This window comes from Exophiala oligosperma, assembly GCF_000835515.1.
Source record: "Exophiala oligosperma strain CBS 72588 unplaced genomic scaffold supercont1.5, whole genome shotgun sequence".
NCBI lineage: Eukaryota > Fungi > Ascomycota > Eurotiomycetes > Chaetothyriales > Herpotrichiellaceae > Exophiala > Exophiala oligosperma.
In genome coordinates, this window is record NW_015622822.1 from 2953981 (window position 1) to 2975308 (window position 21328).

At 50.7% G+C, this 21328-nt stretch overlaps 8 protein-coding genes across 8 annotated transcripts; 4 read left to right on the forward strand and 4 right to left on the reverse strand.

Moving 5' to 3' along the window:
* The first annotated feature begins 337 nt into the window (after positions 1-337).
* Positions 338-1856, forward strand: PV06_06360 (uncharacterized protein). Its single transcript, XM_016407464.1, has 2 exons — positions 338-647; positions 725-1856. The coding sequence occupies exons 1-2, from the start codon at positions 524-526 to the stop codon at positions 1690-1692; spliced, it is 1092 nt and encodes a 363-aa protein (XP_016263068.1). The 5' UTR covers positions 338-523; the 3' UTR covers positions 1693-1856.
* Positions 1857-2253: 397 nt separating this feature from the next.
* PV06_06361 (uncharacterized protein) lies at positions 2254-2732 on the reverse strand (the record flags this gene model as incomplete). The annotated part of the gene is made up of 2 exons (XM_016407465.1): positions 2254-2345; positions 2393-2732. 2 exons carry the CDS (start codon positions 2730-2732, stop codon positions 2254-2256), a joined length of 432 nt encoding a protein of 143 aa, XP_016263069.1.
* Positions 2733-3162: 430 nt separating this feature from the next.
* PV06_06362 (uncharacterized protein) lies at positions 3163-3546 on the reverse strand (the record flags this gene model as incomplete). The annotated part of the gene is made up of 1 exon (XM_016407466.1): positions 3163-3546. One exon carries the CDS (start codon positions 3544-3546, stop codon positions 3163-3165), a length of 384 nt encoding a protein of 127 aa, XP_016263070.1.
* A 403-nt stretch (positions 3547-3949) lies between these two features.
* On the forward strand, positions 3950-5718 carry PV06_06363 (uncharacterized protein). The gene is made up of 3 exons (XM_016407467.1): positions 3950-4057; positions 4118-4522; positions 4602-5718. The coding sequence occupies exons 2-3, from the start codon at positions 4149-4151 to the stop codon at positions 5350-5352; spliced, it is 1125 nt and encodes a 374-aa protein (XP_016263071.1). The 5' UTR covers positions 3950-4057; positions 4118-4148; the 3' UTR covers positions 5353-5718.
* PV06_06364 (uncharacterized protein) lies at positions 5655-9141 on the reverse strand. Its single transcript, XM_016407468.1, has 2 exons — positions 8764-9141; positions 5655-8717 (listed from the first exon to the last, which is right to left on the reverse strand). Exons 1-2 carry the CDS (start codon positions 8857-8859, stop codon positions 5985-5987), a joined length of 2829 nt encoding a protein of 942 aa, XP_016263072.1. The 5' UTR covers positions 8860-9141; the 3' UTR covers positions 5655-5984.
* Positions 9142-11634: 2493 nt separating this feature from the next.
* Positions 11635-13194, forward strand: PV06_06365 (uncharacterized protein). The gene is made up of 3 exons (XM_016407469.1): positions 11635-11915; positions 11975-12057; positions 12130-13194. Exons 1-3 carry the CDS (start codon positions 11873-11875, stop codon positions 12994-12996), a joined length of 993 nt encoding a protein of 330 aa, XP_016263073.1. The 5' UTR covers positions 11635-11872; the 3' UTR covers positions 12997-13194.
* On the reverse strand, positions 13125-15917 carry PV06_06366 (NADH-ubiquinone oxidoreductase 78 kDa subunit, mitochondrial). Its single transcript, XM_016407470.1, has 3 exons — positions 15639-15917; positions 13682-15586; positions 13125-13622 (listed from the first exon to the last, which is right to left on the reverse strand). Exons 1-3 carry the CDS (start codon positions 15842-15844, stop codon positions 13520-13522), a joined length of 2214 nt encoding a protein of 737 aa, XP_016263074.1. The 5' UTR covers positions 15845-15917; the 3' UTR covers positions 13125-13519.
* Positions 15918-17796: 1879 nt separating this feature from the next.
* On the forward strand, positions 17797-20518 carry PV06_06367 (uncharacterized protein; the record flags this gene model as incomplete). The annotated part of the gene is made up of 1 exon (XM_016407471.1): positions 17797-20518. The coding sequence occupies one exon, from the start codon at positions 17797-17799 to the stop codon at positions 20503-20505; it is 2709 nt and encodes a 902-aa protein (XP_016263075.1). The 3' UTR covers positions 20506-20518.
* Between the last annotated feature and the right edge of the window lie 810 nt (positions 20519-21328).

Below are 21328 nucleotides of genomic sequence, written 5' to 3' on the forward strand. Positions count from 1 at the left end.
CTGCTTACACTTTGAAAACCCTTTTTTGTCCTCATACTTGAGGGTACTCTGGCAATGTCAAGTACAGTAGATGACGGAGTACGAGAAAATATATTGTTCCGAGTCCCTCGTAGTTGATGATCAATTCTGATGTCGAGGTTCCTCCGATTGGTCAAAAGTCGTAAGCAACGGCCCAAGGAATAAAAATAAATGGGACTTTCGTCCTCCGTACAGTCACAGTACATACAAACTACCTCCCGAGGCTTATTCGTTTCGACTTCGAATCATGAGAGAAGGATGGTCACTGCGTTGTGGCCATCTCTTTCTGTTCGTAATGAAGACTTACTCTTGCTCCTCCCTTTCTGTTGTCTCATGTTGAAGTCCGCCGGCTGATTAGATTGGACCGGACATGACCAGCTTACTGTCGTCCTTCAATCACAGTACCGGTGATCCTATCTGATTCGGCTTCGGGATGTTCCGCATCTCTCTGCCCAAAATAAGCAATCTGCCTTGTTGCTGGAAGGATTATTGATCCGCTCGAGAAATGCGTCGCGGTAATCACGACGTCGCGGGAGATGTCGACCTGGTGGTGAGCGACAAGGAAACCCGAAAGCATACAATCACCGAACAACGACGGGAGCAAAATAGGCGAGCGCAGAGGGTATTCCGTAAGTCTTTTATTTCTAGTGGAGACCACCACACACGCTCTCTGGGTATGTTTCTGATTTTGAATCGTCGATTGCAGGAGAACGCCGGAGGGCAAAGAAAGAATACTTGAAATCTAAACCAACTCCCCGACATCTTGCACCGTGTGTACCTGAAGACACCGGCTGCAGGTCCGCAAAGTCTTCGGTGAACCTCGAGACCGAAGAGATACTTCACTGGATCGGACAGACATCCAGCACCAACACCACACCATCCAGCACCTCTAGTCATGTCTTTTCGGATGCGTTGACTCTACAAGACCAACCACACCAACAACGACAGTCATCGGCACATATAGTTCAGGAGACGATATTCACCTTCTCTTCCCCACAGACGTTACTCCCGGCCCATGACTCGCTCATCCCCAAACGACGTTCGCCCACGTCGGAAGTACAGGCTTTCCTTACAGCCACGAACCGGCCCGGTCACACCCTTTGGCCACATGGAGCCCCTCCAACCTTAGCTGCATGTTTGTTCAATGCAGCCGCCATGGGCATCGATATCGACAGGGTCGGAGAACCAAAGTACATGTCACCCTTCTACCGGCCCTCATTCTCAGCAACGCTGTCATCGCCATCGCCGCCAGTCCATCCAACGACGACGACGACGACCACTTCCTCAACCTCGCCGACTATGTATCTTTCACCTGGGCCCCGTTCCCTACGACCGTGTTTCGCCCAAGTGATATTTCCGCACCACGCTTGCCTGGATCTACTGCCTCTACCAAAACTGAGGGAGACGGCTATAATGTTGGTTGTCCGCCGCGCTCAGCAGGATGGACGTTGCGCCATGGACTCGTCATCTGATCACGCTGAGGTTCAGGAGTTGAAAAGGGACGTCTACGTCCGACAGGGTGTCAGGTTCCGTGGCACGGGAGAACTGACGAGAGAGGAGTACGTCTTGCCCGATGATGAAAGTTCACGACACTGTGGCAATCCTTGGGAAGGAGGTAGTTGGGCCGTTTCTCCTTGGTTTGCCGTCAAGTGGAAGCACTTGATAGACCTTTGAGGAATTTTCATTAAGTGGAAATAGCCAAGTCTCCAACTTGGTAGCATTGGGTGTTGTTATGTGCCAACTCAATCCTCGCAAAGGCGCAGGGATAGATCGTTAAATGCACGCCACATATGCGACGGCACGGCGATTTTTGGACCAGTCCGTCATAATCATAAATTATATTGAACCATATGACTCTATTGCGATGTAGAAGGTTGTGAGTTCGGGCAGTCCCTTTCGGTTGACCCTTGATACCAATGACAACACATCTGTACGCACGGCTTCGTTGGAAACCTGGCGATTTTGGAACTGGTTCGGCAGTTTCGATAACGTTCAAACTCTCCACCATCTTTGATGCCATCAGCATAGCCTGCGGTCCGAGGATTGTCTGGCATCAAGTGATTGGATCCAACATATAGGAGCGCCAAGTGCATCGAAAATGAAACGTTAGGCCAGGACGTAAAACATGGACTTGTACAACTGTGCTCGAAAAACAACTCGATTCCGGTGTCGATAAGCGACGAGAGCTTTCGTGGCGATAATGTGGAATTATGTTCTGCTGTTTAGTCATTGCAATCACCCAGAGTCACCGCCCTTGTAGCTGGGAGATATCAAGTGGCCCATATGCATTGATAACTGTCTGCCCTTGAGCACGAAGAAGATGTGGTCTAGAGCTCGTTAGCTTGAAGATTGGCAGTTGGATGATACATCTTACCCCCAGTTATCCAACAGCTACTAAGATCGCTGTCTGCAATTTGACCCGGTTGGGCGATCTTTAGAGTATGGAGTAACGTTGCCACGTCGTCTGTCTTGATGTCTTCTTCCCGTGTAAATTGTGCTTTCCACGAAGCCGGGTCCTCCTCCGAATGGTCAAATACTTCAGGATTGTCGTTCGTCAACGTTTTGGCAGAAACATCTTGGGTCTCGAGGCCAGTCCTGTCGTAACCACGCACGCGACCGGCCCAACTTGCACTCTTGTAACGATCTGGGCGAGATCCTTGTGATTGTCTTGTAACTTCTGGGCCCTGTTCTCGAAATCTTTCGTCTAGGGCCATTCTTGGCGCAACTCTGTGATCGGGAGTGTTTGGGCGAGGTCGCGCTGGTCGTCGGGCACCTTCTGAACGCGCAGTCCTTTCAGCCTCAAGCCGAAGGCGCTTTTCATGGTAATAAATTTCGTCTCGAAGTCGGTGTTTCGCTCTCACGCCCTTCCCCGTAGATCAACGGCATATAGACATCGAAGATACCAAGTAAGCAATATGCTTCATCTTCTTTGCGCGTAGTCCTGCGTGTTCGTGTCCATGACATGCGTGTTTCGAGACTATAACTTGACAAGGCCTGCCCTTTTAGGGCCGCAGTAGGAATGACAGTGATTTCGCGAATCACCGTTGCGAGAGTATACTTGTCACCAAGATAATTTCCCTCCTTATTGAAGAATTCCACATATCGCGGTGCGAGCAGCTCCTGGAGTGTCCAGCCTCTGGTGAATCATCGACTTCTCCGAATAGCGATTTGATCAGTTCCAGATACGTCCGACAAGTAGACGTAGCACTCTTTGGCTTCCTGATACCATCGGAACATTGAGTTGATCGCTTCATGCAACTCTGAGAAGTTCTGTTTGTTGATACAACAGGTATCTACCCAGATATGTTGCAGCCCGTCACTTGTCGCTTGATTTGCACAGAACTGGAGTTTGCGATATCCAGCTTTGGACTTGTAATTGCCAACGTTCTGCGTCAAATCATCATACGTGACCTCAGCCTCTGGTTCTCCCCATGTATGAGAGAGAATGGCATAGGGAGGAACCTTGTAATGATGAAGATCTCCGGTCAGGCTGAACTCGCCCTTCCCGCTGCACTTCAGGAGGCGCATGATCCAAATGTTGCCTGTGATTAGAAGAATGATCTATGTGAGCTGAATTTCGTATGTGAGCGGTATACACGAGATGAACTTGCACGGTACAGGATGATTGTTGATGAACAGCAACATGACACGAGAGATGACATCTTGACATGGTGTAAGAGGTAAAGATGCAGACTGTCGCTTACAATCAGGCTGCATGTGGCTGTGGCTGTGATTGTGAAACGGCTTTGGTTGTTGCCAAACACCTGGAGGGACTTTGGTATTGCAGATGTTAGAGACGAGAATTATATCTGTCAGACAATATATTTTGGGTAGTTAGGAAGGGTGAGTCTTTGGAATTCACGGATGTCGATGTCATTTGAATCACAACAAAGTTCCTCGCTTTCACATTCACTCACTGCATCTCCGGAAACGCGAATTCACGAGACAAAGACAACAACGACGACCATGTCGCGGTAATGACAGACTAACTTATTTCTTAGGCTTCCTGAGGTAAGTCCATACCTTTTCATCAATTCTGGTAAGTCTCCAGACATCTTCTTTAGGTGTGAATCCCTCCACTGACAATCTAAACTCGCAGCCTTTGTTGTTTATTCTCCTCCGTTTCGACAATGTCGACAATGGCAACTTCTCTTGTGCCTTTGTCGGTGAAGTCGACGGCCGAGACGGCTCTCCAAGGCACTCAGAGTGTTGCCTCTGCTCTACGGACCACCCAGCACGTCGTCAGCAATGAGGTCGCAAGCGGGACAAACTATCTCAAGAGAAAGGCGCAAGAAGTACGCATGACACCGACAAAGTCACCTCTCAACTCGACGAGTTTCTCTACACCCCCTCCTTCGCCGGGAAACTTCCGACATCCCAGGCTCACCGAGATCCTCGCACGAGAATCGGCCACGTCCATATCGGAGAGAAGAGTCAAGGGGGCAGCCATCAACGCCGCAGTTCTGCTCTTCTCCCTCGTCTTCAGCGACGCATTCTGTTCATGGTAATAAACTACACACACACACCCCACATGTCCGCGTCTGAAATATCCTCGTGGTCACGTACTAACGTTTCGATCGTAGTGTGACTCGGCTCCTGTCATGGAGCGGGATCGATCCCTCACAAACCCTTTCCACGACGATCGTCCTCGTCCGACTGGTCAGCTTTGCCAACATTGTCCTGTGCCTACAACCTGTCATGCCGTACATTTCGAAAAAGGACCAAATCACAGACATCCCCCTGACGCCGTCTCAGCGCTCTCTCCTGGGCCTCGATCCGTCCGTGCAGCCGACCCCGAGCCCGGCAGGCTCGAGTCTGAGCTACATCACCCCTCCGCGGTATCGACGGTCGTCCGGCTCCTTCACCGGCAGTTCTCCACTGAGCGGACAACAAGGCCTGTCGTCGACGGGTCGTCGAAGCATCTCTGCAAACTACACCTCCTCGCCACTCTCGACCTCCAGACACGCCGTGGGCTTTTCTGGAACCCCCGTGCGCCGCGGTACAGACTTGTCCACGACAGGTTCGGGGTTCTCTCCGTCGCCTGCCGCCACCGCCAGCCCTCTGTTCCACAAATCACTCAACCACTCCTCTTCACAGATTCTTCCGGACGTCGATTTTGGAGTCACCGGGAGATCTTCATTTGGCGGAGCGACAAGCACGGGTTCGGGCCTGGGCCGCTCACAGAGCCTGCGTGAACGACCCAGGAGGGAGAGCCTCGAACCCGGATCTCCCGCGTCTCGGAACAAGAGCCCGCAGATCGTCCCCGGCGTGAACTACAAGTGGTTGTATGACAAGGGCAGAGGCTTACCGAAGAGTGAATCTTATGGATTCTGATGACGTTGTTCCCCGTTCACTTCTTGCGTGGCATGCTCATGATTTCAATTTTCTTTTTGGATCACAGGCTTCTTCTTGGTCACGGAGCAACAACAAAGATACATGCACGGCGTGTTGGGGGTTTCAGTGATTCACAAAAATGAACAAAACTTGAATCACAGTTAGAGGCGCGAGTCTAGCTGTTCCTGTTTTGCCGGTTCCTATCCTCGACGGCATACATGACAGCAGGAATCAAAAACAATAGATACCCCCCCAAGTTACTCCGTATCAAAGACTTCAAAACTGTATGACAATTATATCGTGTCACATTGGAGGCTGGTCGGTTTCCATTGTGGCTAACAGAAGAAGAAGAAATACTAGTTGAACCAAATTCCACAAGAACTCAAGGATCGACGTGCGTGATGAACGTTTTTTGAAAAAAATATCTATCGTAGGATCCCGTGATATCTGATGCATCGCTCAAGAAACCAAATTGAAAGCCAAGAATGGGAGGCGGGATGCCTCAGCTTCTCTCTCACCGTCTCCATCACATTAAGGACGACTCACCCGTCCAGGAGTCGACTCTTTCAAGGAGAACTGCCAGGGGATATTACCTTTCTAACCTGCACGAAAACCCCGTGAGCGCCATTTCCTTAGACCTCTCTCGTCCGCAAGCCTTGTCCTCCAGTGTTTCCATTTGATCCTTGAGAACTCACGCTCCTCCCGGCGGCACCGACGCGTCCTACAAGTCCACCGAGGTTCAACCCTTGCACACCCTGGACAAGTCGCGACCCTACAGCATCGACTGCCCCTCTGGGTTGTGACAGACTAGGGCCTTCTCGACGACCCTCAGTCGCGACCTGGAAGAGCTTGACATGCGTCCCGTTCCACACACCTACTGGAGCAGCTACGGCCCCTGCTCCGGTCAGAGTCGCTGCCGTCGAAGATGCGGGAGTGATCATCATCTCTGCCGTGAATATCAAGCTCCATAAAACGCTCATATACCAGCCCAAGGACAGTGGCGACCACTCGAACAAATGCACCCGGATCGGACTCGGGGAAGCCAGGATGGCAGAGATTGCTGGATGATTGGCTGTGTTTGGAATTTGAGCTCGGAACTCAGTAATAGATGGCTCATCGTTGGCAAGGCTCTGCCGACGAGAGGAAGGGGCGGAGTTTGAGCTTCTGTGTGAGGGATCGCTCGAGCTATCGGGATTTGGGCGGGCTCGGTCCGAAGAGACCGAAGGATGTGTCGAAAGGACTTTGATGACGGTCAACAAAGTATGTAGTGGCAGATCAGCAAGCCAACTCTCTAGCCACTCAGCGTTCGGTGTGAAAGAGCCACGGCCACCAGTATAACTTGAAGAGCCAGAAAGACTGGTGGTGCTGTTCTGCCGGGAGAAAGTCAATGCCCCAGCAGGCATCTTGCCCCGAGCTTTCTCAGACATGCCTGATAGTTGAACCGGGACATGATCATCAACCGCCGACGAAGAAGCTATGGAAGGTGTTCGAGATGTGCGCACCGATTGTGTGGATTGCGAAGGAGTTGGAGCGTCTTCATTGTCAGACTCGTCAGAATCACCAATCGCAAAAGTCCCATCCACTCCGGGCTCCGTACGTGGCGATATGGGATCCTCACGAGTTGGAGTATGCATATCCGTCAAGGTTGAAGATCTCGAGAGGTTGTTGCTGACGTCTGTGAGTGCACTTTCTTTTCGTCTCTGAGCCGCCAGCTCGATCTCTGCTTGACCTCCTTCAAGAGTGAATGCACGTAGACCTTCAATCCTCTTTCTCGATCGCCACACAGCATATATCAGATTCGAACTGGACGTATATTGATGCTCGATCATCGTTGAGATGGCTTCCAGTAGAGCCTGGAGTAAGGTGTGGTTACTCTCATTCGCTAGAACAAAGCTAGGTGTGGACATTGAAGAGAGCAACTGCAGAAGTCTACTGCTTGCAGCCAGTGACAAATTCTGGACGTAGGCGGCCATGTTGTTAATTATGGCCAACAGCGCTGGATATATTGCTTCCAATTTCCCCTTACTGGTGGTGATCAAGGTGTGTATGGATATGATCAGGAAGTCAGCATAGCTGCCTCGGAAATTGGACAGTCGTATCGAGGCAGGCAAGGAGTCTTGTCCTTCGAACTTCTTGTTAAGATTGTTGCCAAAAGGTGACTCCACACTCATGGTCTGTAAGACAAATACACACATCCGTACAATGCCTTGCTTCGAAGCGTCGGTCTTATATTCGAGAGCGTAGAAGAGCATCAGAATGATAAAGTCATGGGCCCGATTGGATTCGATGATGAAGGCGCGGAATCTTTTGTTGCACTGAAGAGCTTCCCAGAACAGCATTATCATCTCTGGAGCCCATTTGACTGATTTCTGGCTACCAGGCAAATAGGAGGAGGTGGCTTCCATTGGCTGGCTCAAGACTCGCGTCATGCCGTCGGCAAGGAATTGGAAATCTTCTGGTCTGTGCAGACGACCCAAGTAATGACGGTAGAAGTTCTTTGGTGCTGTTGAACTTCCACCCTCAGGGACAGGGTAGAGAAGGAGAACAAGGAGGAATTGTAGACTGTAAATGACAAGGGTCTGTTTCGAGTCTCGGCGGACTACATGATCGTAGGGAAGCCGCCAGGAACTGGTATTTGATTTGATCGTAGTATTGATGAGGGAGCACAGAACAGACAAGACGATCTGCTTGTCTGGACAAGTTGCGATGTATGTGATGGCTTTGACGCCTTGAACGGGAAGCGTACCGGATGGCATGTACATGGCTTTGCTGGTAAGCGTCAATAGCAGACGTAGCACCTCACATCTGTTGCTCTCGAGCTCTTTGTTGGTCGGGATGGATGTTTTACAACCGACACCACTCTGCCATATGGCGTATGTGACCTTGCTCTTAGCCTGAGGTAGGTGAGGTATTGTAAAACCCGCATAGAAGAGGAGGTCAATCAAGGTATCAATCAACTCTTCAGCAAGCGGCTTGGCTTCTTCGAACTCCTGCTCTTCGCCGTCCTGTTCTTCAATGTCGCCACGCTGGTTGTCATCGAATAGTATCTCGCCAGCCACTTGCGCCTTCCGCGTCCGACGGCGGCGCATGCCCCAAAAGAACCTCTCTTCCCATTCTGCCAGTGGCTCCGCCTCGTATACGTAGGGTAATAGTCTAGTTAGAACTCGTATGCAATTTAGGGCATCTCGTTCCGGCGCGAGGTCGGGATCTGGAAACGAGGGATGGTTCTTCAGCACATTGAGGCGGGATGTCACCGCCAGAATCAGGGTCTCGAGGTTCTCAAGGGCTGAGTCTCGGGCTCTGCGGATGTCGCTATGTGAGAAGAGACTGAATACATCCTCGACCGACTCTGGTAATTCCCAGAACTAGATTCGTCAGTAAGCTTTCTCTTGCACCATGTAGGCAACCTACTCCTGTCCAATATGGATCATTGGCGGGGATGTTCCTCTCTTCGGAGAGTTTGAAGATCCCCTGCTTGAACACGAGCTTGGACTCTGAGGCACCCATACTGGAAAGCGGGCATTGCACGCAGTACTAAGGAAGGACTAGCAGCCACGAAGACCAGTAGCTTCGTGGTGCATTCTGAATCCGGTGAACGAGAGTGAGGTGTTTCAATGGTCGGTTGTGTTACCAGGCGACGCTTAGAACTGACAGTGACAGTGACTGCGCCTTCGTTGCCAAGTGGAGAATGAAATGACCGATGAATGAATTCGAGGCCAATTCGTCATATTTACATGTGGCTCGCTTCACCATGAATTTGCATTGGATCGTCCGCACATCAAAGTCTTCTATATTAAGTATTGTCTGAACATGTAGTATACCTTTTGAAGGTAAGTTACGGAGTATATATTGTGAAGGACAGACACAGAGGATCAGACAGCCACCAAATGACGTATTACATTTGTCCACCGGCATCATGGCCACCAAGAATACGGCCTAGACATTCCCGGTGTCTTTTTCTGTTGAAGACTCGTCGCTCACCAGCTCCTCCCGTGTTTCCTTGTCTGCTCTGTGTTTGGTAAGAGCCGGGAAAAATATGCCAGGATAAATGAACGTCTGAAGCAACGTTGCAAGACCAACCATGCTAACGCAAATGTCAGAGAGAGGCCAAAACGAGGTATATCAAGAACACCTACCAGCTTTCAGCGCCTATGAAGAGTGCTTGGTTCTGCATAATCGGGTTCCTCCAGCCTGAATAACATATGTCAATCACTATGACAACTTCATCTGATCTTTCTACTCACCATTGGCCATTTCCGCGACACGGTAGACGCAACGGACGAATATCACGAGGAATGAAACCGTGATGGACACGAGAAACACTCGAAACTTTATATCTCGCAAAAGACCTTCGGCGGACGGAGACAGTGGCGTGGCTGATCGGAAACGACGGATCGTGTAGTCGGTGGTTGCTGCAGCAAAAAGAAGAAGCGTCAAGACCTGCCAGGCAATACCGGAGATCATTAGTCGGTCCCCAACGTCGCGGAAACTTTCGTCGTCGCCAGCCGAGCCTGCAATTCCTCCTCCAGCTGCTTGAAGGGCTGTCTGTTGTCAGAGAGAGCACATTGACACAAACCGGAGAATAGCATGAGCTTTATACACAGCCCAGACAGTCCGATGGAATGACATACTAAGTGCAGCAATATCTGCCGAGATGAAGGCCCAAGTATACCATTTCGGTCGGATCCTTGACCATTCTCTTCCAAACTGCAAGACAAGATGTTTGAGGATCAGATAGAGCGCAGCTGAGTTGAGGGCTGGCGAGAATGTGAGGCAGCATATTTGTATCTGAAATCCGATCGTGTCGAAAGGATTATTGTGCATGAGGCATCTGCCTATATAGCCAATGCAGGAGGACAAGCAGGCCAGGCACATTGCAAGCATGTAGCTCCAGGAGCGATATCGCCAGCCAAGGATGAAGTTGATGATGAAGCAGGTGCCGAAGAGTGCGGCAAAGAAAGCATTGCTGGCGAGTATGGGATAGTAGCCGTAGATCGAGGCTTTGACTGGACACGCTTCGGAAACAGAGTCACAATCAAGTGGATTGACATGATATGGGTTGACAGCCATTTCGTTGCCGCAGGTTCCTCTGGCGAGTGCAATGCTGGAAATGGTACAAATAGGTTGAGCTCTCGTTCTCCTTTGGATCTGTGGATTGTGTTGCAGAGAGCAGGCTGCAACCAAGAAGGGGGAGAAGAAGGAAACATATAGGAGACACTGATCAAACCGTATAAAACCCACCTGGCTCTAAGCAACAAGCACAGCAACCCGTCATCAAATCAACATAAGACAATGGATAGCCCCGTCGCCAAGCACACGCAGAGAGAGAACTCACGAGTACGATACGTTGGAACTGATCCATCCGCAGCAACACTCGATATTGGCAGCTCGCGCAAAAGGACATTTTGGGAATAGAAGGTGGAATTGTCCAAGCAAGACAGCTTTGGTATCGACCCAACGTCATGACTTAAAAGCGGCTCGCAAGCTGTGGTCGGGCTTGGTGAAACGTGGGAGACTCAACCATTCTTGCCCCGTGCTCCAAGGCAGAATGAAAAGGAAAAGGTTTTCAGTGGACGTGCAGGCGGGAGATGGCACATACTGAAACTCGATGGAGAGAAAGTTCGATATAATACCGGCATCATCGAAGGACATAAAGAGTAGTTCTATGAAAGTAGCCTTGCGCAGCCAAAGGAGGCCAGGTCGCGCTAGTCCCAATCGAGGCTCCTGCGCGAGCCATACGGCCGCAAGACGCCATTGGCCTCGCAGTACCTACTCGTATCACTTGGGATTGTCTTGCGAGTAAATCACCAATTCATCGAATGAGGGCCGGAGGAGGAAGGTTGTTCTTGGGTTCCTGTTTATTAGCACTCGGAAGTGTTTTGGCTTGTGCTAGAGAGTTGCCAGCGCTTGCATCTCGCATGCTCAGAAATCAACTCCGACAGCCGGTTCGGAACAACATTTCTGCGGGCGTCGAACCATTGCTCGACCTCAGTTGCTCCGTGGAAGCGGCTCCGACGCGGTTCCTGGCAACCAGATTTACCAGGGGATCAACCACAGGTTGTGTTACTTAGGTACGAGCATTATATGATTTTGTACCCCGTACGGAGTAAACAACTAATCAACAAATCGAATCTGACGGGGTACCCCATGAGTAAGCGGAATATATGCTTCAAACCGAGTACCTTCGTACGCGTACGGTGAAGCAAGCTGTGAGCCGTAGCGATTGTACCTCGGCTCATGCCTGACAATGGTCGCTTGCAACACTGCGGCCGTTGTGCACAAGAAACACCTCGGGTCAATCTGTAATGCAATACCTCCGTGTGACTTTTGGTTATTATATTGTCATTTCTAGGAGCCGACCGTACATGGCATCTTTGTGATCTTTTCCTTTATATCCACTGTCACTGCCGCCGTCGTTCGATTTTACTCAGTTCCGCTAGACTTTTGCGCCGTGCCAGTTCGCTAGAAGTGTTACAGAGAGAGAGAGACCCGACCGTGTCAACCCTGCGCAGGCACAACCATGCCCTTCAACACTGAACTCACCCGCCGCCTCGGCATCAAAGGTAAGCGACTTGGACCCCCTCATCACGGCCATTTTCCTCTGACATGGTTTCCTCCACAGTGCCGGTCGTGCAAGGTGGTATGCAATGGGTCGGATACGCCGAGATGGCCGCTGCGGTGTCCAACGCAGGCGGACTGGGAATTGTAAGTGACAACGACCGACACCGGGACATGAATCCGTTCTCAGCCCTTGACTAACGGCTTCGTTGTAAACAGCTCACCGCCCTCACCCAACCCACCCCCGAAGACCTACGCAAGGAGATCCGACGATGCAGAGCCATGACCAAGAACCCTTTTGGCGTCAACATCACCCTCCTCCCGACCATGAACGCCCCTCCCTACGGTGAATACGCGCAGGTCTGCATAGACGAAGGGATCAAGGTGGTGGAAACCGCGGGAAACTCCCCCGGGCCCGTCATCAAACTCCTCAAGTCCGCGGGGATCATCATCCTCCACAAGTGCACCACGATCCGCCACGCCCAGTCGGCCGTCAAGTTGGGTGTCGACTTCCTGTCCATCGACGGTTTCGAGTGCGCCGGCCACGTGGGCGAGTCGGACATCACCAACTTCATCCTCCTCTCGAGGGCCCGCCAGACCCTCAAGGTCCCCTTTATCGCGTCCGGTGGCTTCGCCGACGGCCAAGGGTTGGCGGCCGCGCTCGCCCTCGGCGCCGAGGGCATCAACATGGGGACGCGGTTCATGTGCACCGCCGAGGCTCCGATCCACAACAACATCAAGCAGGCCATCGTCGACGCTTCGGAGCACGACACCGAGCTCGTCCTGCGCCGCTGGACAAACACCTCCCGCCTGTTCAAGAACAAGGTCGCCTCCGAGGCCGTGAGGATCGAAAAGACCAGCCCCACGGGCAAGTTCGAGGAGGTCGCCCCTTTCGTGTCGGGCAAGAGGGGCCGCGAGGTCTTCATCAACGGCGACAAGGACTTTGGCGTCTGGACCGCCGGCCAGGTCATCGGCTTGATCCACGACATCCCCACCTGCGAGCAGCTGCTGAGGAGGATCGAGAACGAGGCCATCGAGGCCGCCGAGAGGATCCAAAAGACATATCAGCCTCAGAGTAAGCTTTGAAAGAAGTCATCGACAAATGGATAGGAGAATACAGCATAAATAGAGTTGGAGAGTAGATGTATCCTCTTTTTGACCTTGTCTTTTGGCCTAGATGTACCGAGTAGCTCAAGAAAGATCAAAGAAACACTGTTTAAAATTCTCGATGAAACTGAAATTGTAAACACAATTGAAGAATCTTGCAACGAGAGGGCGGTTCCAACATCTAGGCATCGTCTCAAATATTTGTTGGCAATATTGGTTGACTGTACATTTTTAGTTTTTTATGTTGACCAAGGCGAATCATTGCCGCCATGGCACTCCTAATGACATCTTTGACGCCTCGAATCTTTCCCAAATCGCTATACACAAGGCAGGTCGAGCTATTCTATAAAGCTCACGTTTACCATTTGAACCAGAGAGAAGGCACCTCTTTCTCTTCCGTCGCTCTTTGTGGCCTTCCGTTTTGTCCAGCCATTCTGAAACTCGGCTGGCTGTTGTCAGGCCACATGCTTCCACATCCTCGTTGTAGCTGTACCACTTACACCTAGCCGTAGGAGACTCTCGCATCTGGCTCGCCTGGTGCAAGATAGTTTGTGTGAGGGTCGCCACTTTCCTTGGCCGCAGAGCAGCGGGCCATGGTAGGCGAGCTACAAGCATTCTTGTTAGCAAATGACATAATCGGAGAAAAAGGGGGCTAGTGTCATACCTTCTTGAAATAACATCAGTCTGGTAGAAGTCCTTGATGGGGTTCTTCAATGGCTCATTGGTTGCCTTGGCTCCTTTGTGTGCATCCACAAGCTGAACCTTGCTCAGACTTGAAAGAGCACTCTCCTCAACGTGATCATATCGCCGGAGGGTTGGGCTGACCTCCTCCATGCGGTCTCTCAATACTTCTAGGTCATCATAAGGTAAGGGTACTCCTAAAAATTCTGAGGCGGCACGAATGATCTTCCAGTCAGTTCTTGCGGCACCAGGCAATGAAACAGCGGTGCGAGTAATTTGTACTCGTCCTTCTGTGTTGACATAGGTGCCGGACTTCTCGGTATATGCTGCTGCGGGTAGAATGACATCAGCGAGCTGAGCGCCAGTCTCGCCGTGGTGACCTTGATACACAACAAAGGCATCCTTGGGAATGTCTGCCTGGGAGATCTCATCCGCACCCAGCAGCCAAACCATCTTCGCTTTAGTCTCGGCAACCTTCTTTGACGGCGTGACGAAGCCAACTTCGTATGCACCGGCTCTGGAAGCTGCACGCTGGAGGACGTTGTAGCCTTGCCACTCAGGAGTGTTGAAGTTGGCTTGGTGCTTCTCGACAAAAGCTCCCACGGTCTCGAAGATGGAAGCAGCATCGGCATGTTCCGCAACGGCGCTACCAAGAATGATCATGGGCTTCTTAGCAGAAGCCAACTTCTTGCCAAAATCTCCTGAAAAAGCCTTCTTCACAGCAGCTGCGTCCTGGCCGAGGTTGTTGTACTGGAAGGTACTCTTGAAGTCTTCGCCAATAAAGCCGATATCAATCGGTGAGCGCATCCATTGCTTTCGAATTCTGGCGTTCAACACAGCTGCCTCCCATCTTGGGTTGCTGCCGATGATAAGCATGCAGTCTGCGTCTTCGACACCAAAGATCTTAGAGTTGAAGAGGTAATTGGCTCGAACATCGACTCCGTGTGCGACTGGTTCGTTACCACGAGGTTGATCAAGAGCGAGGTTTTCTGAGTTCAGTCTGTTGGCAAGATCCTTCATAGCAACCAGCGATTCGACCTCCATGAGATGTCCGGCGATTGCCTTGAATTCGTTCTCCGCAGGTTTGAGCTTGAGGTAAGCATTGCCGATTTCGGTCAAAGCTTGTTCCCATGTGGCTGGCTGGAACTGGCCGTCTTTTCTGATGAGTGGTGTTGTTAATCTTTGCGTCTTCAACCCATCCAATGCGAATCGCTGCTTATCATCAATCCATTCTTCGTTGATGTCGTCGTTCAATCTGGGTAGGATTCTCTTGACCTCTAGACCTCTTGCATCCACTCTGATGTTCGAACCCATGGCATTCAGAACGTCAATGGACTCGAATTTGGTGAGCTCCCACGGTCTGAAGCTAAAAGCGCCAGGCTTGGGTAGCAGGGCACCAACGGGGCAAAGATCCGCCACGTTACCTGACAACTCTGTATCCAGATTTCTTTCGAGGTATGTACCGATTTCTAAGCCGTTGCCTCTTCCTGTAGATCCCAATTCTGGCGCTCCAGCAATTTCATTGGCGAATCGGACACATCTCGTGCAGTGGATGCATCTGTTCATCGAAGTCTTGATCAAAGGTCCAATATTTTTATCCTCCACCGCACGCTTGCCAGTAATTTCGTGGAAACGGCCTCGGTCTGCACCATATCTCATGGACTGATCTTGTAAATCACACTGGCCACCTTGGTCGCAGATGGGACAATCTAGTGGATGGTTGGCGAGGAGGAATTCCATTATACCTTCTCTTGCTTTGTGTGTCATGGGTGAATTTGTTTTGACAACCATACCAGGCTGGACGGGCCATGCGCAGGATGCCACCGGTTTAGGAACACGTTCGACTTCGACAAGGCACATACGACAGTTACCGGCGATGAGGAGTTTTCTGTAACCAATTTGTCAACACGTAGGATACCCGGTCATCGACTGAACCATACTCATGATAGCAGAATCTGGGGATCGTGACACCAGCCTTCTCACAAGCTTGGATCAAAGCTGACCCAGCTTCTATTGACACTTTCTTTCCATCTATTGTGAGTTCGACCTCGGCTGGTCGTCTTGCTGAGGACGCAAATGATCGTGTTGCAGAGGACGACAAGGGCCTCCGGGAGCGCGCAGCGGCGCGAAGAAGCTGAGACCGCATATTGACTTGGAAAGCTGGTCTCAGCTATAGATATGGAATGTCGTTGAGGGAGGAGTGGCGTCGACGAGGAGCTCTTGAACTGGAGAGCGCAGCTTTAATGACATTCGGATCATTGGCACGTAAAGGAATCTCTGTGATTTCTGATTGGCTGTGTGAAGACTTGGCACGATTGGGCGCTGGCTGAGACTACCAGCAAGGTGCTATCCATGGGCCAAGTCTCACACGCAGTCCGGTGCTACGAGTACAGCTTCAGTCTTTGATCATAGCGCTCTTGCCGACAACTTCTGCTGGATCCCACGATGATGCTGATGAGCACCCTAAATGCAAGACCTCTCTCGAAGCCCACAACACAAGTTCGCACATTGCACGCCATACGACTGGTCCCTGCCTAGAAGCCAATACCACCCATCAATAAGGTGATCTAGGACCTGTGAGGCTCAAACATTCTGATAATGACTACCAGATGCGCGTCACGCTATCAGCATGTCCTTTCGATAAGTCTTGGGCTTTGAAAAGATGTCTATGCGGGCCATGCAGGACCTCTCGACCTTCTCCAGTCAATCACATTCTCAGCCTTACCAGCACGATTCAGAGCTGCAGCAATCTCGTCTACTAGGCCGATCATCTGAGACTTTTGAAAGTGATATTACTGGCTGCCAATGCATGTTGTTATTTCTTTTGGCGCCACCTTCACTTTGTGGTTGATTATATCGCGTTCGATTGCCCGTTCTTCAAGCCACTATGCAAGCTAGCATTTGACCACCACCACCATCATGGCTTCGCGTTGCTGCTGGTCACGGGCACCCGCTGCATATGCCTCTCCACCCGACAAGCTCGCGTACAATGGACATTCTGTAAGTCGTGAAAAAAAGACCTATTTCGCTGACAGCTCGTGAAGTAGGCGATGTTGGATCGTGGACACCAGAGACAAGAATCCTTTTTTGCCACAAGCCTAATGTTCGGAGAGAGATGACCTAGAGCTGGAACGCAAAAAGTCACCTCTCAAAGGTATGTTTGACACCGAGAAGGGCCTTGTCTCAGCCAGCTTCGAGCGCTACTGCCTTACCTTGATGATTCGTACAAGTTCCTCCAAGGCATCGTCGCTGTATGCCCGCGGATATGCAGGGATATTTGGTCGTTCCAAAACTTCGGCGTCGTGTTGTCAGGCCAGGCTTCCGCCTTTTGCATTGCAACTAGAAGCTAGCCTTCCATGACCCGATCACTGCCTCCACGAATTTCTAGGCTATCTAGTCAAGCTTGCGCCACCATCTCTGCGGCTGACTACTAACAAGGATCGTGCTCCTCCCAACTCCTTCGCTGGTGAATCTTGTCACAAGGGCAGTTACCACCAATACCTTGTACCATCCCTCACTAAAAGTGGCTCGCAATCAGTCTCGCGAAAGGAGTGGTCTGATTTGCCTGCTATGAGGCATCTTACTGTAGTGCCAACTATGAAGCCTTACCACTACCACACTTCGGTGCCACAGCCATGAATTCGAGATTCAGCCTCAGGCGAACCTCCTCAATAACGATAATCCACACCACCATCTTGGATCCTTGGGTTGATTTTACTTGTTGGCCGCGGACCAGCATCCAATACACCCTGGAGACCTGGATGTACTTTGGTTTTAGTATGATCCCTTGGTATGGTTTCTTCTCTGACTGCAAAAGGACCCAACAAATTCAACCTCCACAGTTCGGCTGTGTATTCCCTTCAGTATTCTCCTGAATTCGACAACGCCTCCACGGGAGGGGCGTAACATAGCCGCAGAGACTATGAGAGACTATATGCCCTTCTCCAAGGCGAACTTGCGCCAAGGGCCAATATGTTTCTCTATGGTGTGATGGACTTGAAACATATTTCAGCCGTACCTCTCCCTTCATAAATGTCTTCATTGCGGCAAAGAAGCTGTCCATTTTCCCACCCTTTTGCTTACAATCGAACTTCCAAGATGGCTGAGAAATTCAAGGTCGGCGAGAATTATGCTCTCATAGGCACATATGAGTATGACATGCTTGACGAAGACCAAATTCGTCTGTTGAGGCTCTTTCCCGAGACTAGCCACGGCGGCACCAAGTCACCACTTCAGGGTGAATTACAAACCTATCGATTGACAATTCCTGTCATCGAGGCCGCCAAGCAGGAAAATGATGTCGATAACGGATGGGGCTTGGAGGATGCTAAAGTCATCGATGAAGCGCCAGAGTATGATGCACTTTCTTATACCTGGGAAAATGTTTCGTACAGGAACGAAGATGAAGTGGAGGATTCTTTGGAGAAGAAGACGAAAACCACAGAGGTAATCAATATCGTCGAAAACGAACAATCTAAAGGCACCATTGTCATCGGCCCCAACCTCGCAAGTGCACTCAGGAGATTCCGGAAAGAGATCGATCCAGAATATCCATTGTGGCTGTGGATTGATTCTATCTGTATAACACAGAACAGCCCTCGCCATAACACGGAGAAAAGTGGACAGATCCAAAAAATGGCCGACATCTACCAGGAAGCCACGAAAGTCCGTGTCTGGCTGGGCGAAGAAGACGAGGATAGCAACAAAGCATGCAACTTTATCAAAGAAATCTTGAGTTTCAGGAAGTTCAATGAACTATGTCGATCGGCCGAGTTTGCCACAAAATGGAACGCGTTTAGGAACCTCATGCAAAGACCGTGGTTCAAACGTCGGTGGATCGTCCAGGAGGTGGCTTTCGCACAGCAAGCAGAAGTATATTGCGGTCGCGACAAACTATCCTGGGATGAACTTGCAAGTGCCATGTCATTGTTTGCCACAAAAGGACATGAACTGCGTAAGATTTTCCAAAAGTCCGAGAAGTACTGTTATAATGCGGATCATCTGGGTGAAATCGATGCATACGGTGCGAAGACTCTGGTAGACACCATCGAATCCATGTTCCGAAAGTCCGAGGATGGATATATCATGGAGAATTTGCTCTCGCTTGAGGCGGTTCTCACAAACTTGGCCGCCTTTGATGCACAACGGCCTCATGACTATATCTACGCGGTCATGCGCTTATCAAACGATGCAATTCCTGTATCGGAGCTCAGTGCTCGGTCTCCTGTCTGCTCGCCCAAATTGCCCACAGAAGGGTTTGCACGACATTTAGGAAAACAATCTGGTCAACTGTCCAAGACACCTTTCAGCTCTGACGGACATTACCATCATTCCCCAGAACGCATCAATCATTCCCCTGCCGTTCCGACTGTCAACATACCTCATACACCGGATATGAACCCCAATTGGGACGACCTACGTGGAGACCACTCTCGTGGGAGGCCCAGGAGTAGAACTCCTCCCCACGCAAAGCTCCTAGGGGTGGAGCCACATCGTAGAACAAGGTCGCGTTCGCGTGAGCCTTCACGGGCCGCAGCGAGGAAAGATGCTGAAAGAGGCTTTCGGATTCCGCCAAAGAACTTTGTCGTCAATTATGAACGAAGCCTCTTTAGCCTTTGCGTTGAGGTCATGAATTTTATCGTGTCAAGAACAAAGTCGATTGATATGATCTGCAAACCATGGGTGCCGAATCTGAGCGGCGATCAAAGTTTCTTCTCGGCAATCCACGAGATCCATGAGCACGATACTGTCACCATGCCCTCATGGATTGCTTCCCTCGACAAGAGAGCATTTTCCTGGAATCCGACGGACAACGGGTACAGCTACAGCAGGATTGCCGCAGATCCACTCGTCGGCACCCAGTTAAATGGAATGAAGCCGTACAGCGCATCTGGCATTGTGCCAGTTCCAAACGAATACCTTCCATGTGCTGGGTCCAGCAAGCTGGTCGATGGAAGAATACTGAAGGCCCATGGATTTGTGCTTGATACCATTGATAAACATGGGTCGCCTGCGCACAATGCTGTGATCCCATCCAAGTGGCTTGAGATTGTGGACTGGAAGGAAGCAAAGCGACCTTCTCCCGAGATGAGTGCTCCACCTGAGGCTTTTTGGCGAACTCTGGTTGCCAACAGAGCATCATCGGACAGTCCGAAGCCTCCAGAAGGCCATTGGCGGTTCGCGACTCGGTGGATCTTCACTAGAAGACCCAAAGACGGCAACCTGGACACGGGTGCTTTATTGAGAGACATCTCTGGTAATGTCGCCACCCCAATCGTTCCGTTCTTGCATCGTCTGCGAGCTGTGATCTGGAATCGGTCACTGATCAAAACCAAGGGGCCGGACCCGCAATCTCTTGGATTTCTTGGACTCGCTCCTCCCGATTCCGAGGCCGGCGATATCGTATGTATACTTGAGGGTTGCAGCGTACCGGTTGTCCTGCGACGCAAAACACGAACCCCACACGCCTCGTTGCCCAAAGTCTCCAAGCGTGGAGGGCGTACAAGAGGCTCCCTGCCTCCAGGTGGTGGCGGTATCAAGCCCAACATGCAAAATACATCGGCCACAATGGCGAGTCAAGACGTTGGTGGCGGCGGCCTCCATGGAAGTCAAGACTCCGAGACACAGCGAGAGCAAATCGAGTACTCGTTCATTGGAGAATGCTATATCCATGGCATGATGGACGGCGAAGCATTTGATGTGCAAAAGAGATTTAAACTTGCGAGCAAAGAGTTCCGTATCGGATGTGTGGCCACGGAATGTAATTGTGACAAGTGTGATCCGACGAAGTCTCGCAAGTCTTCGTAGTTTGTTATTGTTGGCATAAAATTCTGTGTAGTGTGCTGTTGGCGGTTTTGAAGGATTGTTTTTCTTGGTAGTCTTACGGGGGAATTTGATGGAATTTATGAGCCATGAAACCAGCTATCTTACATGTAGTATGGAGGTATTCGTATTTCATACTGATTAATGATTTGACAAGTCTGCTTTTGATTTTTCAACAACTTCCAATCTCAAACTATAGACGTGTATCTCCTCTCCAGAGATTGAGACTCGATCGGGCGGTAACGACGCAGAAACAGTCATGGTCCTGTTGGTGTCAATGGTGACGTCCACTTTGTTGGTGAGATCGTGGATCGAGGGCACCTGGAGTTCCACGTCGGCCCAGTCGACAGAGTCGGCCTGGTGTCGGCCGTCGAAGAGCATCGGGCCCAAGAAGATCATCGGGCGCGAGAGTACTTCGTACACGAAGATTTTGCATTTGGGTGGTGTCATGCGGTAATCGCACAAGACACAAAGTGGGATAGAATTCCTGTAGTCGCCGCCATAGTCGGTGTCATCGTCATCGTCATCGTCATCGTCATCGTCATCGTCATCGTCATCGTCATCGTCATCATCACTGTCGTCGTGATAATCGTGATTGTTATTGTTATTGTTATTGTCGTGGTCATTGTTGATGTGAGGGTGCCAAAGAATATAAACTCCCAGAATCATAGGATACATTGCACTTTCCCGGCCGTTTTCACTCGAATAGATTTCGGGCTTGAGGAAGATGCGTTCATTGTAGGTCCACAGCGTTTCTGGGATGGCAGTGAGCATACGAAAACTGGACTGTCGCTTTGGATCCGGGTCT

Coding starts and splice junctions, on each gene's coding strand:
- PV06_06365 (XM_016407469.1), top strand. CDS start 11,873: ATGCCCTTCAACACTGAACTCACCCGCCGCCTCGGCATCAAAG. Junction 11,916..11,974: donor CCGCCGCCTCGGCATCAAAG/GTAAGCGACTTG, acceptor TTTCCTCCACAG/TGCCGGTCGTGCAAGGTGGT. Junction 12,058..12,129: donor ACGCAGGCGGACTGGGAATT/GTAAGTGACAAC, acceptor CGTTGTAAACAG/CTCACCGCCCTCACCCAACC.
- PV06_06364 (XM_016407468.1), bottom strand. CDS start 8,859: ATGGGTGCCTCAGAGTCCAAGCTCGTGTTCAAGCAGGGGATCTTCAAA. Junction 8,718..8,763: donor ATGATCCATATTGGACAGGA/GTAGGTTGCCTA, acceptor TGACGAATCTAG/TTCTGGGAATTACCAGAGTC.
- PV06_06363 (XM_016407467.1), top strand. CDS start 4,149: ATGTCGACAATGGCAACTTCTCTTGTGCCTTTGTCGGTGAAGTCGACG. Junction 4,523..4,601: donor AGCGACGCATTCTGTTCATG/GTAATAAACTAC, acceptor TTTCGATCGTAG/TGTGACTCGGCTCCTGTCAT.
- PV06_06366 (XM_016407470.1), bottom strand. CDS start 15,844: ATGCGGTCTCAGCTTCTTCGCGCCGCTGCGCGCTCCCGGAGGCCCTTG. Junction 15,587..15,638: donor CCCAGATTCTGCTATCATGA/GTATGGTTCAGT, acceptor AATTGGTTACAG/AAAACTCCTCATCGCCGGTA. Junction 13,623..13,681: donor ACTGATGTTATTTCAAGAAG/GTATGACACTAG, acceptor GAATGCTTGTAG/CTCGCCTACCATGGCCCGCT.
- PV06_06360 (XM_016407464.1), top strand. CDS start 524: ATGCGTCGCGGTAATCACGACGTCGCGGGAGATGTCGACCTGGTGGTG. Junction 648..724: donor GCGAGCGCAGAGGGTATTCC/GTAAGTCTTTTA, acceptor CGTCGATTGCAG/GAGAACGCCGGAGGGCAAAG.